Source organism: Passer montanus, unplaced genomic scaffold (assembly GCF_014805655.1).
Source record: "Passer montanus isolate IOZ18808 unplaced genomic scaffold, ASM1480565v1 scaffold44, whole genome shotgun sequence".
Classification (NCBI taxonomy): domain Eukaryota; kingdom Metazoa; phylum Chordata; class Aves; order Passeriformes; family Passeridae; genus Passer; species Passer montanus.
This window is the reverse complement of record NW_024369262.1, coordinates 4,391,210-4,416,501: the sequence shown is the minus strand read 5'-3', so window position 1 is coordinate 4,416,501 and position 25,292 is coordinate 4,391,210. Positions and strand designations below refer to the sequence as shown.

The 25,292-nt window shown below is 45.6% G+C and overlaps 2 protein-coding genes across 2 annotated transcripts in view; one reads left to right on the top strand and one right to left on the bottom strand.

Moving 5' to 3' along the window:
- Positions 1-5,609: 5,609 nt before the first annotated feature.
- RAD51C (RAD51 paralog C) lies at positions 5,610-22,571 on the bottom strand. The gene is made up of 9 exons (XM_039720426.1): positions 22,332-22,571; positions 21,384-21,642; positions 20,976-21,142; positions 19,861-19,994; positions 17,363-17,494; positions 14,558-14,624; positions 11,867-11,927; positions 9,372-9,432; positions 5,610-5,959 (listed from the first exon to the last, which is right to left on the bottom strand). The coding sequence occupies exons 1-9, from the start codon at positions 22,447-22,449 to the stop codon at positions 5,852-5,854; spliced, it is 1,107 nt and encodes a 368-aa protein (XP_039576360.1). The 5' UTR covers positions 22,450-22,571; the 3' UTR covers positions 5,610-5,851.
- A 105-nt stretch (positions 22,572-22,676) lies between these two features.
- TEX14 (testis expressed 14, intercellular bridge forming factor) overlaps positions 22,677-25,292 on the top strand; it is a 34,168-nt gene continuing 31,552 nt past the window's right edge. The window contains exons 1-2 of the mRNA XM_039720884.1: positions 22,677-22,700; positions 23,105-23,258. Coding sequence (XP_039576818.1) covers positions 23,123-23,258 — 136 coding nt within the window. The 5' untranslated portion in view covers positions 22,677-22,700; positions 23,105-23,122. The remainder of the gene's footprint in view (positions 22,701-23,104; positions 23,259-25,292) is intronic.

Here is a 25,292-nt window from a genome sequence, read left to right as displayed (position 1 = left end):
GCCCAGGCTCCCCCAGGAGGAGCCACCCTGGCCAGGAAAGGAAGCTCTGAGCTCCCACTGAGCCCCCAGAGCGTGTGCTCGCTGCTGTTACAAAATGTTTGGAGTGTTCAGGAACGCTGGGGGCTAAATTTAGAGTGCCTGGCTGTGCTCTGGATAGCGTTGGGTGGATGGTTCCTGTGGGATGAGGGGAGCGGATGGAATAAACTCACAATTCCCAACATTCTGAGTCTGAGACCATTGGAAATCATACGGATAATAAGGCTTGCACTTGATCTGAAAAGGAAATGCAGGTGTTTGTGTCCTTTTCAGCTTAATAATGTTGGTTTTTGTTTCAAAAAACATTTAGCAGTATTGTTTTGGGAGAAATCTGTTTCATTTTAGCCTTTAAATGATGCCTTCCTCTTTCTCATTTGCTGTTGAGTAATAAGCAGGGTTTGAACAGGCCTTGGGGAGGTGACCTGAATTGTATGGAGGGCAAAAAGAAGTGCTTTTTAATTCTTTGTAACCTTTGGAAGTGACTCCTGTGGGCTGACAAACAGAAGACAGGCAGGGTTCATGTACTTCCCATCCCTGTGACACATGATCTCATACCATACAAATGACTTTAAAGGCAAAAATCCAATGGTGAATGCCTCTTCAAAGCAAGGCTTCTTTCTTTAAAAAGCAGGGCTTTTGCAGTAAACCTGAATTAATTTCAGCAGCTATATTCAGTTTTAATAATTCCAGTTGCTTAAGACTAAAGACAGTGAGAAGTTGTAAGGAATACAGCAAGAGGACTCTTGTTGACAGAGTCAACATCCATCAAACTGCAGCTCAATTTCTCAGGTTCAGCCTGGTCAACTGCAGCTTTAAAGAGCTGAGTAACTTCTGTCACCACGGTTTTTCCAGCTCCTTGACCATAATAAGGATTTTTAGGGTGTTTCTAAACACCAAAGTCATTCTCTCTTTTTATTTCTCTTTTTTTTTTTTTGTTTTAAGTTTTTGAGGTCAAGTCAGCTTTTCCAGATTAATAGTCAAAGATTATTCTGAAATATCCCCATCCATTGCAAAACATGGGATTTCAGGCCTGAATCCCACTTCCAGCTGTCATGGAAATTTCCAGTCCCATCCCAAAGGAAAATTCCATTTTCAGCCTTCCATTCAGCCCCTGTTTAGGAAAGGGTGTGCTTTGAATTAGTGTCCCTCTCAAACCCCATTGAGGCAGCTCATTCTAACTTCTTTCAACTGCCTCAAACCCTGGGAATTAGCCACAGAAACTTGTGTTCATTTCACAAATGAATGAATGAATGGCTTTTAAAGAGACAGATTTATGTGATGTAACACATTTACTATCAAAAGTGTAGTAAGCAGTTAGTTTATCTAGTAAAAAAAAAGTGTTACAATCTCTTATTGACACGCTGCACTTTATAGACATTATTTTCTTGCTAAGGAGACAACTTGTTCTTTAGCCCAAAACATTTTAATTTAGTAACATATATGATACAAAAAGAATTACTAAGTGAGTGTAGTTGTAACTGTGTTGCTAAAATTGCAGCAGTTCACACTAAATAAATTAAGAGCATTAGAGGGATATGTGTCAGAAATTTAAACCTCCAAAATAATGGAAACTGAGCTAGCATTCAAACAGCATATTTGTGGCCTTTGAGAAAAACATCCAGACCCAATTAGAACCATTCATTGAGGTCTGTGGAGTTTCTTTATTACTTCTCTATATATGTTATAAAATATTTTAAATATTCCCCCTTCTCATTGTTTGAAACTCTAGTGTGGGGTGTTTTTTTGGTTTTTTGGTTTTTTTTTTTTGTTTTTTTTTTTTTTTTTTTGGGGGGTTTTTTTTTGGGGTTTTTTTTTTTTTTTAAATATCCCAATGCTTCTTTGGCTCTGTTTAAATCAATGGCAAGTAATTATTGTAAAAATGAGTAGTATTAGCTATAATTCTTGGAGTCGGACTTAGTAAAATACAGACTTTTCTATGCGTTATTTTGGTACATAATCTATCATTTTTACTGCTTGTGTGATGATGGAATTATTGGTTTTAATGCCATTTATTATTTCTATAGGTAGAGTTCAAACTGTGCAGAGCTTAGGCTCTCCCAGATAGATAGTGGAAATTGTAGGAATATTTCTTGCTTGTGGGAAGCGAGACAGGAGCTGACAGTTTCACAGTGGGTGCATTTGTGGGTGAAATTCAGTACTGGGAAAGGGGCCAGTTCCCGGTGATTTCATTCTTCAGGAGAGAACATTAATGCACCATCTTGCAGCAGCCAAGGGAAGGCAGCTCCCCTGACCCTAATCATCCCGAAGGAGCGCATGGCCAGCAGCCACGAGGCAGCAGCGCCCAGCCCGGGAGCAGCGAGGGAAGCCCGGAGCAGGGAGCAGCTGGCAGCGCGTCCCGGAGCCGAGGGGCTGCGGGGGAGGAGGGCTGGCCGGGCTGCTCCCGGCCCTGCCAGCGCCACATTCCCCTGCAGCCAGGCTCCCTGCGGAGCTCTTAGCGCGGCCCTGCTGCTCTGGGAACACGGCTGACCCCCTGCTCGTCATCCTTTTAAACCACTGTTATTTCCCTTCTGGAATGGTTGTGTTGCTGCCATGTCAGCAGCTCTGTTTATTCCGTTTCTCTCAAGGATAAGAAAGCATCAAACCATACTTCTAAACTTACTACATATATTTAATATAGAATTATCAGGTGTTAAAACAGTACTGCACATCTTAATGTGCCTTTCTAAAGAATTATTATCCTGAGCATGGTAAAGACAATCTCTTTGGAGAAGCTGGAGCACAGTGACTTGCCCTTCCAACTTTATCTCCTTTTGTTCAGGACAAGGGTGGAGCTCAAAACCAGGCAGTAAGGATTTCTGGGTTTTTTTCTTTGTTGTTAATCCACGAAATACCTGACAATAAATCTGATCCAAAATTTAGTCCCCCTGTAAAATAACTAAAGGAACAGTAACTGAAATTGTTCAGGAAAATGGTTGTTATAATTTAAATGTACTTTTCTCATCTCTGTATTCAGCACTCAGGTTAGTGGCCAAATCTCCTTTCCACATGAGTCAATCACTCTGGCTGACATCAAGAGGAGACTGATTTCCTACCCTGAACCTTGGCTACACCTTTGTACCTCCAGTTAAGCTATTTCTTCTCCATGTTTTCTTCAATTTACTCTACTTAGAGGCTTGCTGGTTCCTCAGTACTTCATAATGGAAAAGGTGCAGAACACATCAAAACAGGAACAAATAAATTGTTATTTTCCCTGTCCAAACTAAAGAGTTTCAAAGCAGGACTCAGGGCTTGAGAATTCTCCTGTGGCCGCAGTGTTTGCCTGTTGCCAAGGCCTGTGGTAGGATCTGGATTCTTCTTGTGGTGACAAAATAAGTTCCTCCACCACAAGTAAATGTCGTCCCCACAAAATGGAATCATTTCAAACTCAGCATGACAGTAAAGCCCTTGGCTTCCAGCAAACTGGGACTTAAGCAGCAAATCAAACAACCCATTTTCTTTTTGATGCAGTGCCATGAGGTTGGCTACTTAGAATCTCACTTTTTGTGCAGTAATAAAATTCTCTTCTGCCCCTCGCTGTTGGGCACTGCTGCTGTGACATGCATGAGAATTCCAGGCACATATGGGAAAAAATCAACTTGCCATGGAAGATTTACTGGTGAGGGAACGGTCAAATTTTTTCTTTCTCTGCAATTCTGAGCCTGGAACAGCTTCCTTGTCTCCAGCAGATGAGAACGAAATCTGGCTCATTTAATCTAATTTTGTCTCCGCCAACAGATCCTTCTCTCAGTTCTGGTCTGCAGAGCTGATTTTTATAATAGCTTCAATAGGAAAAAAAGAGTGAAAAATTAAAAAATCTCAGCATAGAGAGCCTCCAATGTTTCCTCTGGACATTTTGTAACTCCCACTGTTAACCAGTAACTGTGCATCTTTTTTATTTGAATAATGATGCCCATAACACTGGAAGCTCTAACATTTACTCAGCCAAGACCATTTATCTTGTTATAACAGGATCAGCATCTCAGCTGGGGCTTCTGGATGCTACTCTACTACAAACAAAATTAAAACCACCAGTCAGCTGAAATTAATAGTATATGGGAGCCACACTGTTACTCTGTCACACACGGAAGGACGTGTGGAGGGTGTTAAATCCCAGCACAATGCACCGAGAGAAATGGATTTTTCCATAATTACCAAACCCCCCTTAGATAGCAGCTATCACCAGGATCCAGGAGAGCTCCTGAAAATATTGCTCCAACATTCCTAATGGATGGTTTTCCTCGTGCCTACGTCGGCAGGAGCTCGGTGCCAGCCCCCCCTCCTCCTGCACTGCCAGACGTAGGAAGGCTTTATTCCCAAACGGGAGCTGACATCACACGCGCTAGGATCCTTTTGTTTGCCTGTGTCTCCTGCATTGAAATGTTTGTCTGAGTCACAGATCCCGCTGCCTCCCTTCCCCTATGTCATCCTGCTTGCTTCACAGCTTCTCCCTGACTCACAGGTTTTAAATTTTGACACAGCCCAGTTTGCTGCATGGCAACTCAATACTTTTCCCTTTAATATTTTATTATGTAATTTTCATCTAAACTCTATAATGATGCAAAAACCACTGCCTTTTTTTTTTCCTTTTTTTTCTTTTTTTTTGCAGGCATTTTTGAATAGGGAGATTTTATGACTCAGATTCAGCACTGAATTTCGTTTCAAGGGAAAGTCAGTTTAGTGTATACTAAATAAAAAATTTAAGATAGTGACTCCCACAACTTGAATTCTCCATTTAGCTGCTGGCTGAGTTTCCTCAGCTCTAACGTTACCGAGTGCTCTGCCAAAAGGGGTCATCTCTGTGCATGTGTACAAACACTTCCCATAATTGAAGTAATTATTATTTTGCAGTGCAGCACCTTTCTTCTCCTCTAATAATCTCCTTGATTTGTTTTCTCTTAATAAAAAGAGGACACAAAGCTGCTGTGCTTTCAGTATACATTCATTCTCTGGTTCAGACTCTGGAGCTGCTGATATTGCTGGTGCCTAATCTGGGTTTCCCCTTTATTACAGCCACGAACAAAAGAGATCCTGATTACAGCAAGAAATGAAATGAAGAACGTGGAAGTCATGGCTGTGCAGCAGTTTGGTTCAAGCCTGAGCCACGGTAAAATATTCCCACTTACTAAGACATAAAACGTAAAATTATCCTGCTGGATTAAATCCTTTGTCCTTCAGATCCAGCCTTTCATCTCTGCTGTTGCCACCTCAGGATAAAGGAGAAGTTGAAAGCAGAGCTTTGACTGTCCTTGACCAAGGACTTTGCAGCAGGTGAGGGCTGAAGCCCCACTCTGGTGTAGCACTGAAAGCTGCATTTCTCCTCCAGCATCCACTGCCTGTGTCCTGCTCTGAGCCTGTGCTGAGCACAGTGCTGCATCCAACCTCCTTAAAATTCAGGTACACACAAAGCCAGACGACTGATCCACATGCCTGTCATTAAATGTGCTGTGCTAGAGGCTCTCATTTCATTGTCTTTTTAACCAGGGTGAAAAGATGGAGCTGTAGCCCCCACATCCACCCCCCACCCAAAAAAAGCCCAAACAAAAAAGCCCCATCCCCAAAGCTGAAGCCACTTCTTATAGAAAACATAGATTTTTATTATAAAAGTACAATTATGCCATATACAAAGGATTTTTATGCCACAGAAATTTGCACGTTGCAGTCTTAATATTAAAATAAAGTCCCGAGCAGGAACTGAAGTTGAGAGTCTCTCAGGCTGCCTTTGGCTGCACGTTCACCCTGCCACTGCTCCCCTGCAGGTTTGTAACCTGATCCCACTCTGGGGTCACTTTGGGATCACTTTGGGATCACTCTGGGATCACGGCTGCTTCTCCTCCTCTGTCCGTGGCCGTTTGCGAGGGTTCAGCTCAGTCCCTTCTGTGCTGGCAGGGACAGCTGCAGGCTGCACGTCTCGGAAGCCATGGGACTGGAAGATGAAAGGAAAATCATGTGCTAAGGCTTGTAGGGATAGAAAGCATGAGTAACCAGCTCGCAGAAGATCAGAATGAAGGATCATGCTGCCATTTCTTGGGGAGGAGCGGCCACACAATGTTTATAGACCAGGTTAAGCTCAGCACTGCAAACTTTACAACACATGTGCCAACTCATGTCTGCTCATTTTGTTTTTTTAAAGATATTTTCTTTCCACCAACCAGACTATCACTTTCATTTTACTGTTTATCACCCCTATGGCTATGAAAAACTGCTTCTCTGTAAATTAACTTATGTTGCCTATTTAAATAAATCAAAAGACAAATCCATCAGCTCCCACAGAAGCAAGGAGATGACTGGATTAATTGCCTCAGTCATTTTCAGAAACAAAACTGTGAATTTCTACAACCTAGGATATTTTTGTTCCATGTACCTACTTAATGAACTGAAAACATCAATGAGACATTGTAAGGGAACAGCAGAGCTGAATCTGTCTCTAGACTGCAAGACTGTTCCAGCATAGTAATTTATGGGACACAATGGGATGAAAACCTTTGACTGCCAAAAACTAAATGTAGAAGTGAAAACTACATGCTGCTACTCAGAGGAGTGCTTGAAGTGATCTATCTGGCCTAGTACCACTTGTATTTTCTGTTACTGTAGCTCACAATTTAATTTTTAACCACTTTAAAATATGAAAGATCTCAAAGTCAGTTAGCTAAGCATGCCATGGATGCAGATGGAGATGAGATGTTGTGTGAAGCCTGCAACTCTCTGAGTTCCCATCTCCAGACAAGTGTGTGCAGAGAGCACTGCTGACAGCTCAGTGAAGACTCTCAGTGCAGACTCAGAGAGGAGAAGGCATTAATCAGAACACAAAATTGCTCTGCTGATCCAAAATGCTCAGGTAGAGACAATGTGGGGACGAGAGCATTTCAGGAACACTGACATTTTGGGTTGGTGCAGGAGGAAAGCAGGCAGAATTACCATCAGAGGTGACTCTTCCCAAATGCCAGCGTGTCCCACCCCAAGACCAATCCCAAACCCCAGTAAAATGTCTTGTTTGAGTCTCCCACCCCTGTATTTCTATTTCTGAATGCCTCACCTCACCCAACCCGGGCTTTTTAAAGGAACAAACAGCAAGAGCTGCTATAAGGGCAGGATCTGTGCAACCCCTCTGCTATTTATAAGCAACTCAAGTGTTATTCTAAAGAGCATAATGGGGAATCTTCAAGTTTAATGTTTCACTACATCTAATCTCTGCCATTTCCCTGAGGCACAAAGGTGGATCTGTAGCCAAGTATCCACTTAATCCAGAATGCTGACTCCCAGTGAAAGCATTCCAAGGGTTACAAGGGCCAGAACATAAAGCAGGCTGCCCAGGATGGATGTTTTGCATTTGGCTACAGGCAGGCACCTTGAAAAGACGAGAATTTTGTGTATATTTGTGAGGTTTGGTAGTGGCTGCTGAAACCAAGGACAAAACTCAGTCTTTCATTTTGAATTTCTCCTTAATGTCCTCTGGATTTACACCTCTACAGCAAGACTGGCAAGGGTAGATGTGTTTATTACCTGAGCAGTGCTCCCACTGCTGGCCTGGCAGACCCTCCACAGCTCAGGGAAACACAATTCCTACCTGGAATTTAAATCCTGGGTCTCTGTCTTTCACTATGAAATAATCAGGTCACATTCCTGGGAAATTCAGGTGAATCAGCTGAGCTACTTACTCCCTTGTGCATAAATCAATTTCCATTTCTATACTCTGCATTTAAGAATGAATCCTTATCAGCTTGTGGAAGAAAGGATTTCATGGGAGAGGAGCTCCACAGCCCCCTCAGAGTGGTGACTGACTCCAGTGCTGGAAAGGACAGGATAAAAAAAGCCCAGAGCTCACTCATGAATTTACACATTTCATCAGCTCTTGGGTACTGAGCAGCCACTTTGCCAATGGCACCAATGCACCTCATCTGCACAATTCTAAGGAATTATTATTTTTTAAAATATCTCTCTTTTTGTTTGCTGGTTATATACAAATCTGACTTGGAAACACTGGACAAATATTGGCATCTTTCAGTTTAACTATGGAGTGAAAAATGGTAACAGCAGACTGTTATCAGAGCTGGATTTCATGAAAGAAATGGAGATAATACAATTTTTTACTAAAAGAAATCATCTGCTGAAGCGATTCATCAGGATTAACAGAAAAAAAGAAAGGGATAATCTTAAATTTTAACTAATCTTTGATTAGGATTCACTCTCAACTCTATTTCAAGATAGTGTGCATTCACACAGAGGAGAGCATAGCTGTTTTATGATGCTTATAAAAATGAAAGAAAAAGGCAATTAAACTGTCTGAGATAAAATCCATCTGTTTGTCAGCTGGAGAAAAAAGGACTCACATCACATGATCCAAACAACCTTGGGATGTAGTCCCACTTCCTCTTCCACCTTTATAAAAGTATACATTTGCAGTATTTCTTCTGTCCTGGTGAATACATCCAGGAGTAGGGGGAAAAAACCTGATTTCTGTTTGAAAGTTTGAGGATCTCATCTGATGGCAGCATTGAAATCTGCAGAAAATGCTATGGCAACGTGTTTCCATGAGGACACATAGCAGGACAAACAGTTATGGAATTGTACCTATGGATGTGACATCTGAGGAGGTAAGAATTGAGTGGTGCTGTCTTTTTAAACCTAAATACAGCTTAGACAGCATCTCCTCTCATTAATATGTATCTAAGCACTCCACAATAGGAAATAATCACAGGATTTAACTGGGGATGAATGAGGACTCCAGCCATAAGCTGGAAGCTTCTTCTATGATAGGGACAGAAGAGAAAAATCTGTGTATATTGGCTGGGTGTAGGGTCAGTGTAGGATAAACACAGTGTGGGTGACACCACACATAAAGCAGGGATGGGGAAATACCTATGGAGAGGCCTCTGGAATATCAGGTTTAATTCTGGTCATTCTCATCCTAAAAAGATGAACTCAGCTGGAACAGATGCAAAAAGCCACCTGAGAAGTCACACCCTACCTGACCAGGGAGACAATGGTTCAGGTGTCCCAAAACAAAGCTCAGGTTGTTCCTGGTAACTGCACTTAGGGTAAAAGTTAACTTCAGGGGCAGATAAAATAAGCAGCACCAGCAGCAGAACAGATGGGGACAGGCTGCCTGAAAGTTTGATCTGGAAATCAAAAGTATTTAAACTTTGAGTAGACAAAATGCTGGGTCACTTTTCTACAGAGAAAACAAGCAAATTACCACAAAATCTGGAGCTATCCCAGTGTAACTACCTTCCCTTCAGAAAGCAGCTGAAAAGCAACACTAAGAAAGCAAAGCCCATTGTGAGATTTGGTGAAATTCCTTTGCAGCTGGGAATGTCCATCCCCACAGGAGCACTCACTGTGATGTGAAAGGCTATGGTGGACTCCTTCTGGCTTGGTGATTTGTACAACGTGGCCAACCTGGTAAAACAAACCCCACGTCATTAGGATTAATTAATACAGTAATCAAAATTCCAAATAACCCAGTGACCAGACCCAAGTTTTCCTACATTACCAGTGGAATTCTTAGGGATGTGTTTTCATATAGGTCATTCAAACTGTGGATTCCCATCCTTACATGACCTGTCAGCTCAAACACAATCTAGACCTACTAAAATGAGTGAATGATTAATTAGCCTTGTTTCATCACAGTATTTGATGACATTTTTGGAACAATATTCATCATGAATTAATTCCAAATGTCACTTTCTTAAAATGCAAACAAAAAAGGTTTTGAGCACACCTCTTCCCTACTCCATTAATCACTTGTTCTTTGACCTCTCAAGGATGTGAGAGACCTTCAAGAATTCCAGCACTTCTAGGGAGGCTTTTTCCAGAGATTTCCCAAGCCTGTCAATATAACCCAGAGGCTGGAGATGTTCTATTTCTAAGCCTGCCCTTGCCACTGACACACAGCACAACCTTGAGAAAATAGTTTCTCTTTTATTTCTCCTCTGACACTTCCCTGATTTGCTGCATTTAGACTCTAAGCAATACACCTTGATTTGTGTTCTACAGTAAATGCTTGCATAATATAGAGAGAAAATTGCACAGCAGCTCAGAAGGAAAGGGGTTTTCAACCCTTGGCAGGGCTGCACCGTGCCCACCTCCCCAAAACTCACACTTACATAAGCCAATCTAGAAAGTGTTCTGCTCTCTGCAGCAAGACACCCTGCCAAAAATCTTGTTAATTATTTTCGGGGGGTTTTTTCCTCCCTGAGGTGCCATTCTATTAGAGAGCACGTAATTACAGCCTGAGGAACGCTGCCACTTCATGTTAGCTACACAGGGAATTCCTCAGAACACTCAAATGCTGGGTTATACTTGACAAAATTGCCCAAATCTGGAGCTGCAGAAGCCAGGCTTTCACAAGAGCTCAGCTGGAGCCTCTGACTCAACAGGATCTTTCCTCCCAGCAAAGAGAACCCTTAGAATTAAGCTCTGATATTTTCAGGAGTAGAGAGAAAGGAGACAGGTATCAGAGCTGGCCAAAGCACATTTAAAAACTTTTAGAAAAGGCAATGGATCCTTAAATGATCTTTGTGCCTCAATAACCTGATATAAAAACCACAAAATCACAATGGAGCATCAGCTGTGGGCAGCCTGTGCAAAAATAAGACAGCATTGAGCTATTTCTGCTTTTACAGTTGTATCCAGAATTGCTGTTTCTGCAGGCCCCACTCCATGTCAGCTGCAGATTTACATCAGTAAATAAGCCAGGTTTGTCTCTCCTTGGCTTGTTTTCTGGAACTTCTATCTGCAGCCTTCCTAGCTCTGCTGCAGGAAAAAAAAAGTTCTTTTCATATATAAAATTAACTTTTGTTCACTCTGTAATCATTATGTTGATGCAACTTGTCCTAAAAAGACTGTTAACTAATCAGTGATGTTAATTTAATTCCAAATTAAACAGCCTGCTGTAATCATCCTGCATTGCCTTCAAACTTAGAATTTAAAAACAAAACTCCCTAAGAAAGTGTCACTGCATTTTTCTTTCAAATTCAACAAGCAAAACACTGCACAACAACATTCTAGCACCATTTTTGCTCAAAATTAGGGAATTGCAGCACAGCTCCTTAATCTCAAGCTGCTGCATGGTGATATTACATACAGGACAAGTTGAACTGACCAGGAAAGAGAAATGACCTTGCAATATAAAGAGGGGAAAAAAGAACCAGGAAACAGAGGAGGTCTCATTGCAGCAAACAGAATTTCAGGGTTTTTAGAAGGTTCAGCCCCTGAAGCTCAGGGTCAGCAGCCTGTCCTGAGGGTCACTGGCTGGGTGGCTTTAAAGCCTTCTTTGGCATCTCTGGCTTTGGACTCACTGGGGATGAAAACACTGAAGAAAAAATTATTTTCAAAGAAATTATAGTGGCTACAACCAACCACGGAGGAGTGGGAGGTTCTTTATAATGAGACTGTTGAAATTGCACCTCTTCAGAGTGGGGCATAAAAATCACCTTGTAACCCAGCAGCTCAATACTTACACTGAGTCTAGGGCAAAATTCACATTAAAATGAGTAGAGTTTTATTAAAAAAAACCCAACCCAACCCTATCTTGCAGAATGCAGATAGCAAAAGAAATCCTTGTGTCTGAACAATGCCATGAGGATGTTACTTTTACAAACCATGGCATCTTGTCAGGAAGAAGCCACCAGAGTGGGGAGGAGGAGCCTGACAGCTCAGCCCTCACTGTCCCAGCCTGAAGGAGACAATTCCTGAGCCTCAGGAGCCTGGGGTGGGGCAGAGCAAGGCCAGGAGCCAAATTCAAACCCCTGCTTGGCCCCCATGGCCAGTTTGAAAGATTCTCCAGTGGCATTCCTGTATTTATATGGATTTTCCTCCCATTTTCCCTCACCTCTGAGTGTTGTCCCAGTGGAAGATTAAACGGACGGTGGCAGCGTGTCCCCAGCTTTCTCCTGAGGAACACAAAAGGACAGATCATGATCTCTTACAACACCACCATCAGCAAGCTGAAATGAAATTAATCTCCAAAAACCTCCCATGATTAAAACAAAATCTGCTTTTCTTGCAGTGATGCATCACATCTTTTTCATCCTTGCAAGGATTTCACAACAAATACACTGAGATCAGGAATAACCTCTGTAGTCTGTGTGTTTTACAGAAATCTTGATGCAATGCTTCCATATTTGTAGGAAAAAATCATGGATGCCTAATAAAGGACAGGTACTAGACAAGCCTTGAAAACACAGGCAGCTTGAAGAAGAGATTTATCTAATTATTACTGAAGAAGTCTGGTGAGGAGGTCTAAATCCTCCTTCAGAACTGTGATATTCTGTCTCTCAGGCATAATTATGAGCAAACATCAGTCCCTTTGGGATGCCAGCTTTGGGAGAAAGTCAACCATTATTAAAGCATTAAGGACCCCTGAAGCAGTCTTCTGCTTCTGACAGCAAAATGCAAAATAACACAACCAAAAGCAAGGAGCAGGGAGGTGTGGTGGAAAGAGAGAAGGAAGTTTGGGGTTTTATCCTGCTCCAGGGGCTCAGTCCCAATGTTTCAGCTCACACTGACCAAGTCAGTGCACAGACATCTTTATTGGGTGCTTTTTCCTCTGTTTATCCCTTCAGCACTCCAAAGATGGATTGCATTTTAACCCAGTCAAGTCTTCCCTGTCCACCTGCTCTTTGCTGTCCCCACATCCCCAGCCCCTTCTGTCCCCTGTGCTCTGGTATTTATTAGAGCACAGAACAGGAAAAAAATAAAAGATCCCACTGTAATGAAGACCTAGACCCTTTAGGCATCATGCCAGACCTTGCTCCACTACATCTGAGTTGAGATTAAAGATTTTGGCTCTCAGAAATGGCTCTGAGGCAGAGATCAAAACACATTTTACAATGGCTACAAATTCCACACCAGCAGATTTCCAACTGCACTGAATACAAGTGGAAAATGCTACTGTAAAATGAGAAAATGAGATATTTCTGAGTTGAACTGCCTGTAGATTAATATTTGACCTCCTTTCTAAATATATTTAGTAGAAATGTCTAGGAACACCCAGCTTAGCTATCACTAGTAGGAAAGAAAGCTGTCCCCTTCATAAAGCTCCTGATTTAATACCTTGCAGCATCTGTGCTTTTTTCTTTCTTTTTTTTTCCCTCATAATTAAGATCTTCCCTTCTGCTCAGGAGCTGAGTAAGAATTTAGAGATTAATGCTTTCATGAAAAAGCTGTTTCTCAGGCTTACCAGTCAATGGGAGGAAAAACCCAATTTAGTGATTTTATTTGGAGGTTTGCTGCTGACCCCTCCCTCAACAGCTCCTTTGGCTACACCAAACCAGGGAGGAATGGGAGGTTTTTTAGTTTTTATGATGAGACTTTTGAAACACCATCTCTTCAGAGCAGGGCATCAAAACCACTTGGTTCAATATTTTCCCAAGTGGTACCAAGCTGCATTTTTGGAAGAGTTCACACTGCTCAGTTTAACAATACTGTGGTCACACACGCTGGGGAGAATCACAGGCAGCTCCACAGGAGGTCATGTCAAATTAATTGTTTGTGAAAGAAAATATGCACAAGGCAAGGCAGGATATCTGGGAATTATAAACTCCCCTGAATGTCTTCACATTCTTTACTGTCCCCATGACTCAATAAACACAACAGCTCCCAAACAATGCTGGCCAGTGAAAAAAGACAGACTCTATTAGCTTTAATTGAGTTTGTAGCCAGAAAGGCTGCCAAAAATAATCCATCAGAGAGCAAGAGGCAAAACTGACAAAAAGGGTCAGATCCTGGCAGCTGGGTCTGCCTGCACAGCTCCAAACTCCACGTTCTTCACATTCCTGCAGGAGATGGGCTGTGTTTGCTCATTTTACCCTCCATCTCTGCCAAATGGTTTGGTGCCTGCACAGACTCTGGGAACGTCTTTGCCTTTGTACTGTCCCCTTCCCTCTCCTCTCCAGAGCAAGGGAATCATTACTTAGCTCACAGAAAATGAAGAATTTGTGCCCTTTAAGTGAATCATAAAGCAATGCAATGCTACAGCCTGAAATAAGATTTAAATGCTGAACCTTTCCTTAATTTGTAGAAATCTCCATTTCAGAACTGTTTTATTTTCCCCTGTGACTGCAGCAGAAAGGCATGGATGAGGTATCTGCTCATTACAGGGCAAAATTGAGCAGCCTGCAAAAAAAAATCTTTAACCTGGCTCAGGGCAGGCTGTGCCTGAGGATCCCACACAGAACCTCCCTCTACATCATAACTGCAGAGAATTCCAGTGATACAGCAAATATGAAATGCCTTTGCAAATAATTAATGGGACATGTTCAAGGGTAATGGGAAAATAAACAATTTAAACTGTTTGGGAGAGGCAGTGAATGGTTCTCAGGGAATTTAGAAAATTGCAGCTTAGTTTGGGGTATGCAACCATTAAGCTGAGTTCTTTTTTGAGTGATTTAACCTTCTCCTCACCACATCCCTGCCAGAGGTTTACAGATCCCAGGTACATTTTTGGATGTTTTCTCTTTGTACATAAAGGCAAAGTAAAAGAACTAATATATCAATTTTCAGCTCACAGCTCAACACTTACCTAAGGCAGGTACCAATGTGGACTGGCTTTGTCCAATTCTTGTTGTCATTTGGTTTGTCAGAACTACCTGAAAGAGGAAACAGAAGTAAAAAAAAATTACAAAAATCTCCTGGAAATCAGCTTACTGGTGGGAGGGAAGAGAGGGAATTTTCAAAAAAGCTTTTACTGATGAAGCAGTTACTCAGGAAAAACTCTTGGCAACTGTAATGAGGAGAAACTGTAAGGGTGCCTCATCTTTCCAAAACAAATTAAGAGTACCCTGCAAAATTTATTTTTGGTTTGAATGGGAGATTTCTTCCATTCAAGACTTTAAAGAAATCTCAATTTCTCCCTCCCCAAGGGAGACAATCCCCACACAACTTATTTATCCCACAACACTTGTCCTAAATGTTGTTTGGATCTATGTTTAGCTGCAGCTGACTTGCACTGGCCCTCCACGAGGAGCCAGCTCTCAGTCCCTGGGGTAAATGAACTTGGTGGTGCTGCTCCCAGTGTGCATCAGCCTGGTGATTAACTGAATTCCTGTGCCTTGCAGTCTAAAAATGCACAAGTGGGTACAACACAAAGCAGAATGGAAGTGAACAGACACTGTGGGGGAGTGTTTTCTCAGCCCCAATCACTCGTGGGAGGCTCACAGACAGTCTAGGTTAGATCCCTGGCAGAAGTTGGGGTGGGTGAGACAGCAAAGAGCCAGGAATATTAATGACAAAGTTCATTAAAAATGAAAAATTGTACCCATCTAAGACCCTAGAGAGTTCCATTGTTTGACATGCTCAGAGGATTCTTGCTGGAGTAGTTCAGAAAAGTGTGTGAGAGCAAAGAGTTCCACTGAGCACAGCCTGAAACATTCCCACAGCTGAGAGCCCAGCACAGACATTGCACATTTTAGAGCAGTAACTCATCACAAGTGCATGGACACAGCCCCAAATAGCCTCCTCATGTCCCTGCTGGAGAAGGGCTGGGCATCCTGACTCCGAGTCCAGCTTTAGGATCTGACTTCCTTCCATATTAGAGCATCCAGAGCTGCCTGAGAAGCACTCCCTGGCATGCAGGCTGGATTTAGCCTGCTCACAGCCCATGGAACTAACCCAGACACCACTAACAAGAGAGCAAATCCAAGCAAAACCAGTCCTGAAGCTCCGACTCCTTTAGCAAGAGTTTATTCAGCAACTTTGTACTAAAGTGCTGCCTGGTTCAGAAGAAATTATTTATGTATTTTATCCTTGACCAAATAAAATCATTGTCCAATGACAGCAGCTGCTGTTCAAGGTCACCAGGTACCAAGTTCTGGGGAAAGCACTCAGGAAACCTGAGGCTGTGCAGACTTGGAACATCATCTCCTTGGTGCCCAGAGCAGCAGGAATGAGCTCCACAGCTCAAGTCAGGACACTTTGGGAATGTTGGGCTCTTCCCACAGCTCCCAGAGGAAGCACAAGAGGAGTTTTATTTTTAGCAGCTTGGAACAAAAGCCAACTGCGCCAGAGAGTTGTGAATGACAAGGTCACAAGTCACCTGGACACTGTTAGAGACACGAGCACCATTTTGAGGGCTGGGGAAACTGCAATTCCTGAACAATGCCTCTCTGAGCTGTCAGAGACTTCCAAAACAACTTCTGGAACAGCTGCAGCTTCCCAGTGCCATCTGCTGGCTGCGGGTCTGCTGCCTCCGGACCGTCAGTGACGTAGAACAATGCCCAGGAAGGAGGCTCTGGGTTTCCATGGATGCCAGAAGAGAAGGCCAATCCAGCAGATAAAAGTGGTTTTCCTCCCTGGGAATGCTAATGTTTATTTTTAAACAGAGAGTGGAAAGTTGTGTTGGAACTGCTGAATTCACCAGAGGAGCATTCCTTGTCCAACCAAATCATTGGAGAAGATGGCAAACAGCATTAGAAATGCCATGCTGACACTTAACTAAGATCCACAGTAGGCTATTGATGCAAATTTTACTTATTTTGGTAAGTCTAGGAATTTCCCACCTTTTAGGTATTTTGCCTTTGTGATCCCTCTATTTTCACCAACTAAACTAGCAAGAGAGAATGCAGAGGGTATTACTGCAGAGGGTATTACTGCAGTTCTATTTTGCTATTTAGAGACATGAACAAATCACATTTCTTTAATTCTTTGTAATAAAGAGGATCATGTTTTGGGCTTGAAGCGTGCCCTGGACTCACAGCTGCCCTGTGGTCGTTGGCTGTGATGATGAGCTGCTGGGCCAGCCCGTTGAGCAGCACTGCAATTTTATTTTAGAAACAAGAACAAAGCACATTTCCTTAATTCTTTATAGTAAAGAGGATCATGTTTTGGGCTTGAAGCGTGCCCTGGACTCACAGCTGCCCTGTGGTCGTTGGCTGTGATGATGAGCTGCTGGGCCAGCCCGTTGAGCAGCACTGCAGTTTTATTTTAGAAACAAGAACAAATCACATTTCTTTAATTCTTTGTAGTAAAGAGGATCATGTTTTGGGCTTGAAGCGTGCCCTGGACTCACAGCTGCCCTGTGGTCGCTGGCTGTGATGATGAGCTGCTGGGCCAGCCCGTTGAGCAGCACTGCAATTTTATTTTAGAAACAAGAACAAAGCACATTTCCTTAATTCTTTATAGTAAAAAGGATCATGTTTTGGGCTTGAAGCGTGCCCTGGACTCACAGCTGCCCTGTGGTCGTTGGCTGTGATGATGAGCTGCTGGGCCAGCCCGTTGAGCAGCACTGCAGTTTTATTTTGCTATTTGGAAACAAGAACATATCACATTTCTTTAATTCTTTGTAGTAAAGAGGATCATGTTTTGGGCTTGAAGCGTGCCCTGGACTCACAGCTGCCCTGTGGTCGTTGGCTGTGATGATGAGCTGCTGGGCCAGCCCGTTGAGCAGCCTCGTGCGCAGGGACAGGTCCTCGAAGTCGTGGCGGAAGGGAAAGGCAATTCCATCAATCACCACCAGCCTCACCTAAAGGCAGGAGGAAAGATCAAAAGCTGCCATCATCATCCTATAAAAAATGACAACAAGCAGCAAGATCTGTTTTTAAGTGCACTGGAACGTTTTGCTTCATCCTTAGGTGAACACGACTGGCAAAGCTGGACTTAAAGCCTGGCAGAGGAGAAGCTGGAGAAAATACTCATTAAACAGCAGAACTGAACTTCAGGCAGCTCTCCACAGACAGCAATGAATTCACCTTCTCCCTCAAAAATTAAATCCAAATCAGAATCAGAATTCAGGCTCTCTGGAGCCACTGCTGAGATAACTCAGCTGTTATCAGTGATCTGCCTTGGAAACACACAGTTTAACAGATGCCTCAAGATATTCCAGGCACACTGCACTGGAGCTGAGGATCTATCTTGCCTCAAGATGTTTGCTTTGCTGAATTATTTCTTTTGTAGCAATCATTAGCTGAAGTCAGAGCACGCTGCAGCTGCTGGCTCATCACCCTCAAGACACTGTATAAACATTAGTCTGGGATTTTGATTTATTCTAACTTCATTTGTTGTGGCTGTTTTGATGGCCCAAGTCTGAAATACAGGAGGGAGATGGATGGTCTTACAGTGCCTGCACATTCAGATGTCACTCAAATCCTTGGTGTCTACAAGTTCCTGCACAAGATAAAGTGGAAAACAACACAAAAATTCTGATTTTCTGCATTACTGATTTAACTCATTACTGGGAAGCCTCTTTATGACTGGAACATACAAGCCTGCACAGATATCACTGTGAAATGGTCCTGGGCCTCCAACTGAAAAAAACCCTTAATTTGCAAAAGAATATTAAATAGTTAGGTTTAAAAGAAGACATTAGTTGTATTCTCATTTTCCCTCCTTCCTCAGATTATTTTCCACAACTCTGTACATTTTCCTCATGTATCATTTCTTTAAGAACAATCAGTTTAACAGCACAAACATGGCTCATGCTAGACAGGAATGTATACATGTTGTATAACTTGGCTATCACAAATATGTCCAGGTAGGATGCAATTTAGTTAAATTTCTCCCAGATAGATGACAGGAAAACTTAAAAGTATTTAAAGTGTAAAGAGAGCTTGGTAACACCTGCCTTGTCCATGCCAGCTTGGCTCTAGCAGACCTTAAAGAATTAGGTTTTTTACCACAAGAATATTTTCTAACAGTCTTTCTCATATTATTAACAAGATCTCAAACTAATTAATATTTCCAAATGGCACATTTGGAGCTCTAACTCTACATCTTTCTTATCTCTAAACCTCTACAACTTCTCTCTCCCAAAAACCCTAAAATCTGGAGGCTTCCTGTGGTCCCAGACTGGGCTCCGGAGGGATCAGACTGATTTTAATGAGAGCTGGACTGCAATGTGCAATCTGTCAAGTCACTTCTAGCCCGTCCAAGGAATCAGCAGAAGGTCTTGTGGTTCTCCTGCAACCTTCAGCACTTCAGGCTGCAGGCCAAGCCCAGATAATCAGCACAGATGGTTCCAGGGAGCTGCAGCCCAGTGGAACTGTGCTAATGAAGCCATGTACTTTCCACAAGAGCAAACACAACAGGGCACCGTTAGTACCTGGCAGGGAAAGGGAAATGCCAGACTACACCAAGCACAAGTGAGGCTCCCATCTGTGTTTTCCAGAACACCACAGCTCCCATAAATGAAAAATTTTGGAATATATGCACAAGATATTCTGATCCAACACTGATTTGTGCTCTGATAGAACAAGGCACAGTCATATTTCCCAGATCCCTGACAGGGAGTGATCTGCAGTGCAGAACCCAGAAATCTGGAGGGGAGGAGGTGAAAATCTGCCTTACAATAGCATTTCTCTAAGACATTAGGTACTAAGAAACTTTCTGGCTGCAGTCCACCCAAGAGTCAAGCTGCAGGCTCTGGTTGCTTGTAGCAACAGAAGATGCACTGAAAAGGAGTCACTTGGGTAGTGCAGGATATTTCTGGTCACAAGTGCTCTTTTAGGGCAAAAAAAGTGGCACCAAGGCTTTCTGATGCCACCCTCGTGGTCACCACACACCCCCCTGGCTGTGAGGCTCTTGTGCAGCTCTGTGCTGATTCACAGCTCAGTGCTCACAGAAATGGAACATGTGGCAGCACAGACCCAGTGTCCTCAACTCAGAGTGGAAATTCAGGAGGATGGCAAAAGCAAATTACTCTTGAGAGTAATTGGGATGGGAACGAAAAGGCAAACAAGCAGAAGGCTTTACATTTGTACTCTGCTATCAGCCAATATTTCACTGCCAAGCTGACGAGGTACCAAGGTGTTTACTCCTGTTACTACAGCAGACAAAAAACTCTTCAGCGTGAAGATGAGTGACACCTCCTGACAAGCCTGCCACGAGCCCTACCTTGGAATGCTCTGACAGGAATTCTGGCAGGAGGTAGACCTGGGCCAGCAGCTCCGTGTAGTCACGACAACGGAAGTAATAGATGTGAGAGAGGATATTTTCCAGAGAGAAAGTCTCCAAAGCTTTCTGATGATCTGAGAACAAAACAAACAGACGAGTAAATGAGTCAGAAGTCTGTACGAGCATATTGTTACTTTCATCATCCCACCAAAGCCTGCCCTCCACACATAGCAACAGCAGAGCCCCCAGAAACAGAACAGGCAAGGTAAGGAGTGTGGAAACATATTTTCCATCTGGCTTGAAAGTCAGGAAGGTGGTGAGCAGATGCTATCCCAGCATTTGCACACAGACACACTGGAGCCTCCAAGGGAGGCCTCCAACAATGAAAAATTTATTTCTGAAGCAAGAACTTCTCCAGTAAATCATTTTCAAGCCAGAACGCCACCAGAGGACATCAGGGACTATTAATCATCCCTTGTTTAATATACAGGCAGCAACTCATTTAATACGGTGTCGTTTTAGTTCAGTTCAAACAGAAGTTTGGTGCACAAATTCTCCATGAGTAACACAAAAGTTGTGTCCTTATCCCCAAGAGACTGATTACTTAGAGAATAAAACTTATTAAAAGCAGCCTGGCTATACTGACTTTATGGAGGATCTGAATTCCAGCTATGGGCCTTCAGCAGCAACATTGCCTCATAAAATTCTGCTGTTCCTCTTTTCTTTCCCTGCCTGTTCCTATGTTTTGAAACAAAGCACTCAGCTTTGCTCAACAGGTGCAAATATGATCAATAAGGTGCTGCAAATATGATCATTAAGGTGCTAAAAAATTGGAAGGAAAAGAGGAAAGGAGGAAGGCCAAACATCAAAACCCCACAAGCCATCTAAAACCCCCAAGATCAAAGCATTCACAAAATCACCATGTAGAAAAATAATTCTTTTTGAAGTAGCCCAGCCCAGTCTGCTCCAGACACAGATGTAGTTCAGGGCTTGATCCACAGAGGTGGAAATAAAAAGCTGTCAGCAAACACTCCAAAAGTAACACTGCAGCCTACGAGCCACTTGTTTCACTCCATCCTTGCCTCCTCCAGAAAAGAAATGACTTGGCAACGCACCCTCTTCTGGCTGAGCCTCAGCAATCAGGTGGCAGTGCTGCACACAGGCAGCTGCAATGTCCACCACTCTGTCCACCATGAAACTTCCCTCGGTGTCAATGAACACAGCTTCTCCTGCAACGCCTCCAAAGCACTCTGGGATCTGGACATCCACTGCCAGCTGCATGCTGCCGTGGGAAACAGAAACAGAAATCAATATTTGCACCCCAGAGCTGTCCCTGCTCACTCCTGGAGCGATATTCCTGCTGAGGAACACATGGGACAGGGAGCAGTACAGCCATCACTGTATTGATAATGCTGGGAGAGAGTCAGAGATTGCAGACAGACAAGAAAAATAGACTCATTTCATAGCTGAGTTAAACAAGAAGTGATTCCTGGTTGCACAGAAGCCACGGGACAATGAAATACCAGAGCTGGGTTTTGCCAACGCCGGGTGCTCCGCAGATCTCGGTGATTTTTGTTAGCTGCACTCCACCTCCCAGGATGTTGTCCAGTGCTGAACAGAAGGTGATGATGAAGCCCTGGGTCTGCTCTTCTTCCAGCAGCTCCAGGGCTGTGCACTTCCTGGTGGCACCTGCTCCCCCAGCTGTCCTTGCTGCGTCCCCGTGGCATTCCTGCCTCACCAGCTGCAGCGCTTCCAGCGCCTCTTCCCGGGAGATTCCAATTTCTGGAGGAGCAAAAGCACAAAACAGCACCTTGATTTTATAAGCACTGACTGATTCTGCAGCGTGACACAAAATGATCAATATTCACCCTCCCAGCACAACATGCATACAGCCCTGGCACTAATGATGAGATTTTTAAACTGTTATTGTCATAGATAATAAAACTATAGATAATTAAAATTCCAGACTGGTTAGGGTTGGAAGGGGCTGTAAAGACAACCCAGTTCCACCCCTGCCATGGACAGGGACACACATTCCACCATCCCAGGTTGCCCAAAGCCCCATCCAGCCTGGCCTTGGGCACTGCCAGGGATCCAGGGGCAGCCACAGCTGCTTTGGGCACCCTGTGCCAGGGCCTGCCCGCCCTCACAGGGAGGAATCACCACACACTCCTTGAAAAAGGCAATTTTCTAACTTCAAATAGGCTCATTTTGCTTAAATCATATAGCAAACAGAATAGGGAAGCTGGGGAAAGAGGAGGGATGAGCCTAACAGAATCCCTTCATTTTCCTGCATCCCATTTACATCCATCAGCACCAGCTGATCTTTTACCAGAATCGTTTACTTTTATTTTTTATTAAATTATCCACTGTGCCCATTTCCCGTAGGCCTCACTGGGGGCAGCACGGGGGAAGGAGGAAGGGCCCGGAAGACGCCGGGGAGGCGCCGCGGGGCCGAGAGCCGCCGGTACCTTTGCTCAGGCCGCAGGGCCCGGTCTCCAGCAGCTCCTGCGCCGTCTGGAAGCCGGCGGCGGCGAGGCGCGCGCGCAGGGCGGGGGCGAGCGGCAGCGCGCCCACCTCCCGCTGCATGGGGGCACCGGGACGCGCCGGCACCGGGACGCACCGGGACGCACCGGACACGCTCCGGACACGCACCGGACACGTCTCAGTCACGCTCCGGACACGCTCCGGCCGCGTCCAGCGAGCGGCGATCGTCCAAGCCCCGCCCACCGCCCCGCCCCTCACGGTGTGGCCCCGCCCCACCCTGGCGCGAAGCGGGAGCCGGCGGCGGCGCGCAGGCGCGCTGGCGTTGCCGCGTGCCGGGGCCGTTCGGGCGGCGGGTGAGCGGGGCCCGCGGGCTCCGGGAGGGGCTGGAACGGGCATTGCCCACCGGGAGTGCCTGGAACGGGCATAGCCCACCGGGAGTGCCTGGAACGGGCATTGCCCTCCCGGGAGTGCCTGGAACGGGCATTCCCCACCCGGGAGTGCCGCTGGGTGCGCCCCGCCCGGGCGCGCCGGAGACACCGCCGCTCCCGGCAGGTTCTGGGGTCTCCCGGTTGGCGCCTCGCCCGTGCCCGCTGCGTTCCCGCGGCGTTAGGGAGGGCAGGAGGCTGATTTCCCCTTCCATCTCGGGATATTCCTGCAGGAAGCACACCTAACTTTAGGCTACTGCAGGTTCTGAAGTCAGAAATAAGTTCTTTACGTCGAGGTGCTCTGCAGCTTGATGTTTCCTACCTTTTCCCAGTTGTGCTCAGGAAAGAAGATGGCTCATCCCATCCCTCTCCCCTTTCCATGCCCAGTCAAGCTTGGAAGTGTCAAAGGAGACTCCCTGGAAGCTGACCTGCATGAGTATGTCAGGGAGGGGAACTATGTGAAAGTGAAGAAGCTTCTGAAAAAAGGTAAAAGCTAAGTTTAGACAAGTACTGGCAGAAAATATTTACTTTTTCCTGTATTCATTTATTTATGGTAAAAAGTAGTGAGCATACTCCTTGTAGAATCCAGTTTTCTGAGTGAAATATATTAACAAAATGATTTATAGCTGCCCTTTTCTGTTAAGTGGGAATAGCTCTCGAATCAAAAAAAAATGTATTAAAATAAGTTAGATGGAAAGAAAAATAATATTTTATTCTGAAAGTCACCTGTAGGACTGTTTTCTTTAAATGGGGTTTTAGTAGGGTTTTAGTTGGGATTGCCAAATGCCTAAGGTACGGTTTAGACCTTAAGCATTTTGACAAGCCGATTTGTAGCCGCATAGGAATTTTGTACACGAAACCAAATCGTCGGTGCAGTTTTGTTTCGGCTTTAGCATCGCGGATCTCAGCGCGTTCTGCGGATGCCGAACTGCGCCTTCCCAGGGCGGGGCTGGGCGGGGCCGGCGCTCAGCGGCGGGCGCGCCTGTGATTGGCTGTCGCGGCTGGAATATGCAAATCAGGGCGCGCGCGGCCCCATGGGCGGCAGGCGCGGGCGTTGCGCGGGGCGCGGGCGCTGCCGCGCCCCGTCCCTCAGGGCTCGGGAGGGAGAGAACACGGGCTGAGTGGTTTGTGGCCCTTTTTTATCGTGGTAAAAAATAGAAATTATGATTAAAGGAGCACAGAGTTGGCTGTCTATTGCAACCTGGATCCCGACCCCAAGTGCCACAATCACCTGTCGTATAAATACCTCCAGGACTGGCGACTCAGCCCCTGCCCTGACCAGCTGTGCCAGTGCGGGAGAACCGTCGCAGTGAATAAATCTCCCCCAATGTCAAACCGCAACCTCCCCTGGTGCCACCTGAGGCCGTTTCCTCTCATCCTTTCACTAGTTTCGTGGAGAAGAAACAGACCCCAGGTGCCAACATGCTCCTTGCGGGCAGTGGCAGGGCGGGTGACAGTCCCCCCTGCGGCTCCTTTGCCCAGGCTGAGCCCCCTCCCCGTCCCCTCAGGGCTCGGGAGGCAGAGAACACGGGCTGAGTGGTTTGTGGCCCTTCTTTTTTTGTTGTGGTTAAAGAAAGAATTATAGCGAGCGACAAAGGATGAACCTTTCCCAGGGGAATTCCCTTCCCGCAGCCCGGCTGTCTCTCCGGTGTCCCGCTGTGGGTGATCCCCAGGGAGGGCGCAGCAGCCGCACTGATTTCGGCTGCCTGAGGCTATTCAGACCAATGGTATTCTCGACCCATCTCCTGGTGCAGGGCAAGGCGACTTTCTCGTTTAAAAGTGCTGCCTCTGATGAGCGCTGATGATCAGAGAGTGACACGGGACCAAGGGGAACCTGTTCCCGATTTCCCTTTCATCTCTTGTGGGAACTCCGTGTCGCTCAGGCTACAAATTCTGATCGGTTTAGGAAGCAACTGCTCCGTGTTGTGCTCGTATTCCGCCGGTCCGTGGTGCTCAGGCTGAGTGCAGAGACGCAAAGGCCGGAGTTGATTGCACAGTGCCCTGTGGGGTTGTTCTTTCTGCTACATAAGCGCCACCGTGACAGCGCCGGGCGAGGCTCGGAGCCAGCGCACCCCCCCGGCGGCAGCCGTGCCGCGCTGCTGCTGTTGGTACCGGGGCCGTGCTCCTCTGCTGAGCCGGGGCAGCGGCAGCACGGGCAGTGGCGGTGCCTTGTGCCGTGTCGCGACAGCTGCGACAGCCCGAGCTCGGGCGGCGGCGGCACTGCAGGGAGGCGGGGCCGGGCTGCCGCCGGGCTCCGGGCGCGCCTGTGATTGGCTGTCGGAGCTAGAATATGCAGATGAGGCGCGCGCGGCCCCATGGGCGGCAGGCGCGGGCGTTGCGCGGGGCGCGGGCGTTGCGCGGGGCGCGGCGGCACTGCAGGGAGGCGGGGCCGGGCTGCCGCCGGGCTCCGGGCGCGCCTGTGATTGGCTGTCGGAGCTAGAATATGCAGATGAGGCGCGCGCGGCCCCATGGGCGGCAGGCGCGGGCGTTGCGCGGGGCGCGGGCGCTGCCGCGGCGCTC

What these genes read in the sequence shown, in the direction of transcription:
- RAD51C (XM_039720426.1), bottom strand. Translation starts at nt 22,449, where the DNA reads ATGCAGCGGGAGGTGGGCGCGCTGCCGCTCGCCCCCGCCCTGCGCGCG. An exon ending in TGAGGCTCAGCCAGAAGAGG is followed by an intron (nt 19,995 to 20,975) that starts GTGCGTTGCCAA and finishes TTTTGTTCTCAG; the next exon opens with ATCATCAGAAAGCTTTGGAG. An exon ending in CACTGGGACAACACTCAGAG is followed by an intron (nt 9,433 to 11,866) that starts GTGAGGGAAAAT and finishes TTGTTTTACCAG; the next exon opens with GTTGGCCACGTTGTACAAAT.